Source organism: Nanorana parkeri, unplaced genomic scaffold, assembly GCF_000935625.1.
Source record: "Nanorana parkeri isolate BGI_ZX_2015 unplaced genomic scaffold, ASM93562v1 scaffold1228, whole genome shotgun sequence".
Classification (NCBI taxonomy): Eukaryota; Metazoa; Chordata; class Amphibia; order Anura; family Dicroglossidae; genus Nanorana; species Nanorana parkeri.
In genome coordinates this window covers 7734-11721 of record NW_017307496.1, presented here as the reverse complement: position 1 = coordinate 11721, position 3988 = coordinate 7734, and the positions used below count along the sequence as shown (strand labels likewise).

Sequence of the window (3988 nt, the reverse complement as noted above, 5' to 3'; positions counted from 1 at the left end):
TTGGAGATCAGTGTCCCTGGTTAGCAACCAGGGACGCTGATCTCTCCGAAAGTGGCCGGAGCCATCCGTAAGATCACGGCTGGCTCCGCCCAGCTGTCAGAAGCAGGCTGTCGGATGGCCAATGGCCGGCCGCTCGGCCAGCTTCGGCTTTCAGCACGGCTCAGCACTCGACTGAGCTGCTCGGCCGTGATCGGGAGCTGTACGGCTATTGTGAATAGCCCGTACAGCACCCCCTCGGTTCTCCTGAACCGAAGGGGTCCTGGGCCTGGAGCCAGCCGAAGGATCGGCCGAAGCTACGGCCAGATCCTTCGGCAGCTTTGTGAATAGACCCCTATGACCTTGTACACTGTTTCTCCTGTATGTATATCCATACTAAATGTTTACGTTTAACTAACATATAACTTTAGTATCAGTATGTGCAATAAGATAGCTCAAATCTGCATGCAAATACTCAGACAAAACAATAAAAATCTGTGAACCACAGGTTCTTTGAATATTGTCATTACTGTTCTTTTTGATTTGTATCAATGTAGGATGTATGTAGGATGCCTTATTGTATTTATCTCATTATCTCCCACAGTATGAAGGCTCATGTGGCTGCAGATATTGCATACAGGGGATGTATGAAGAGCTTCCAATTCCAGAAAAAAGATTTCAATCTCTTAGAAGAACCAGACACCATTGGAATCAGCTATGGTTGCCCAGAAGATTCCCTTGTAAGTTCTCAGGTTTTATTAAGTACTCTTAAAGATGGATATTTTGTAGTTACTATAATTTAATCTTTTTTTGCAAAATTCTGTTTTTGTTTTTAAATATGTTCATGCATACTGCTGTTGAACTGTAATTTAGGCTCCCACGTCTCCACAGAAGTATTAAATAAAAGGATCTGCACACTCAAAAGTGATATTTTAGTTATCAGTAGAGTATGTTGGGCTGGCCTCTTATATGCCTTGGATATGCCAACATTGAGATCTACTTGCCATACCTTCTGACTTTTGGGTTTTGGGTGTTCCCATAAATTTGTATGTACTGGTTCCTCTTATTGCATTGTCCATAAGACAAAATAAATATATGATCCAACAGGAGCAACATGGACATCTGATAATGGCCACAGCAGGGGTACAGAGCAAGGAACGCAAGAGGAGATATCTTACCAGCAGAGTCCTAAATATATAAGAATCTCTTCGGCAGCATCGGCCTAAAAGAGGAATATTACTTTGGGTGGGCTAAACCTTTATTTGGGTCATTTAGGTATTGAAAGGCAATCCTGAGCTAGCTCTACCTGGTGATGTTGTTACTAATAAAAAGGGAGAATGTAATCCTATTGATGTATACAAAAAAGCTGAAATGGATGGCATGCAGTATCAGACAATACCATATCTTGCCTACAGATGTGATATGACAAAAATTACAATATTTCTATTTTATGAATGCTTGTTCATCCTCAGATGACTGATACTGTATTAGAATGTACACACCAACTTGCAACCAACTTTTTTGACCTTTTTGCTGTGCTTGGCTGCAATCAAACATGGTTATTTCACTTTATACATATGCATAACTATACCAGACTGTAGGCATTGTAACAACTCTGTCCTAGCAAAGATTATTAAAGGAAGAGGGAAAAATGTTAGTGTTACATGCAAAAGAATGTTTCGGCATGCAGCACTTCTCTAATTAGACAGAGTAGCATACTCATTGAGGCAGGAGACATAAGAGACAGTATTCAGTCTGTATGCAGCCATGTTAAGTAATCCTTTGTATCGTCACGATACAGAGCTATGCTGAGTGGTCACTCTCAATTAAGCTTCTATGTAGTTGACAGGTTGCAAAAGCATTGGAGATTTAGATGAAAGGTTCCAAAGTTTATCCATTGGAATTATTTAGAAATTGCTATTTAAGGTGGACATATGCTAAAGATATAATGTTTGGCTGTCTAAAGCTGGCCACATACTGGTCGAATTTCAGCCAAGTCAGCAGTTTGACCGCGTCCAGATACCCCTGACTCGATGGAACCGGTCCATAAAATTTCAGCCAACATTGGCTGCAGTCACTGTTTGGATGTTCTGATACTGGCACACCTGCTGCTATCAGAATACAATGGACTGGTGGAGTGATTTCCCCTATCCACACTGTTATTATTCAAGAGGTATTTTCTTGGTCAGTTTAGCTTGTTTGCGTAGCTGAATGAGAAAAAATGTCTAATGTATGGCCTGCCTTACAGGGATCAATTAGCACAATTTAAGGTGGCAAAACGTTCCAGGAGCTGCTCCAAAATGTTTTAACCGACCAGTGACTGTTCCCAATCTGCTGCAGTCACTGTTCAGGTGTTCCAGCGCTGTTGAAATTATGTAATATGTGCAGGCAGTTTAGTATGACAAACTTAATTCCAATAAAACCACTATTGGTCAGTCAAATGCTCCTATATACAGCACAACATGCTGCTGCCCCAAGCAAATATACTCATGTCATTGAAGTGCACATGGGTGGTGAGAGCTTTATAGAATGGAATTATTCATTTTGTGCTGTTTAGCATAAAATAAAAACAATTTACACAAAACAGACTTTTTATAGTATGAAAAGATAATATGATTCTTCTAACACAGCCAAAAATTGAAGCTGTGTTTTTGTCTTGGGTTTATGTTACTGTGTGGTTTGTTAAACAAAGAACAAGTAAATATTATCTTTACATAAAAATCTTAAATATGTTTGGCTACAGCTGTTTTCAAAATGAATCTTTGTTATTTTTATGTTTACACAGATGTCTCGCAGAGCATATTTCAATGGACAAAGCTTTATTGCATCCAGTCAAAAGGTAGCTCCCTTTGATGGTTTTGAAGGAGGTTTCAGCTTCAAGACCCTACAGCCAAGTGGATTATTGCTCTATCATTCTGAAGGGGTAAATATCTAGTTCAGTAGCTTCAAATGCAACAAACACATGGCAGTTAAATCAAACTTATGAATTAAGTTTACAGTACAATTAACGGTTGCACAAAATGCAAGATTTGCTTTTGGGTTCCATTTCATCTCTAAAACTAGGCCCGATTTAGATTCCAATTTCATACTGTAAAATCCTGGCACAAATGATGTAATCGTGCCCAAGTGTTGCATCCAGGGAAAGTTACATCAGCAGTGCATTGCTGGGAAATCTCATCAGTAGTCTCACGAGGTCTCAGGGAAAGGCATTTTACTCCCCTGAGGTTATGGGCATGGTCACATTTCCTAGTCATATGTGCAAGAGTTCCAGGAAGTAAAGGGAGATCTAGTAACCTGCCCTTTGTAAAAATGGCCACTGTCAGAAGAATGGGGAGGAAAAGAGAAATAAGGTATGCAAAGAATAAGCCAGTTTTTTTAGGAATGATTCCACACCTGACTGTACAGAAATCAGTAGAGAGAGAGGCTTATCTGTATTCGCTATGTTGCTGATCCTTTGTTCAGCAGTAGTTATCTTGTGTCTCATTTTCTTGCATATGTTTAAGTAGCAATAAATCCATTCACATAGGGGTCTATTCACTAAGCTGCCGAGTGAACAAACGACCCCAAGAGAAGTGAGCCGAACACTGTTCGGCTATTCACTTCAGGCTTGTACGGCTGATTTCAGCCGTATATCGGCTGAAATCAGCCATACATCGGCTTGCTTCGCATGTCTTCGGGTCGGCCGAACATGCTCAGCATGTTCGGCTGACCCGAAGTGCAGAAGGAGTTCGATTCAGCCGATCCAACATCTGGAATCGAACCTCCGGCAGGCTTCTCACTGCTGTTCAGCCTATTCTTATAGATGCCGAACAGCAGTGAGTGAATAGCTGGCTGTTCTGCTCGGTCCCTCAGACCGCTCCGCCCAACAGTTTTCTATTGTCCGGCGGTTCTGCTGCCGTCAAAAAAAAAAGAAAACAAAAAACCTGAGAAATACTGCTTTTTCTTTTTTTTTCTTTATTCTGACACGGAGCCGTGTCAGAATAGAAAAAAAAAGAAAAAAACAGTTTGCCCA

At 40.8% G+C, this 3988-nt stretch overlaps 1 protein-coding gene across 1 annotated transcript in view; it reads left to right on the top strand.

Annotated features, from left to right (window-relative positions):
* Positions 1–3988, top strand: part of LOC108797114 (laminin subunit alpha-4-like) — a 104243-nt gene that overhangs the window by 92569 nt on the left and 7686 nt on the right. The window contains exons 28-29 of the mRNA XM_018568687.1: positions 581–716; positions 2762–2899. Coding sequence (XP_018424189.1) covers positions 581–716; positions 2762–2899 — 274 coding nt within the window. The remainder of the gene's footprint in view (positions 1–580; positions 717–2761; positions 2900–3988) is intronic.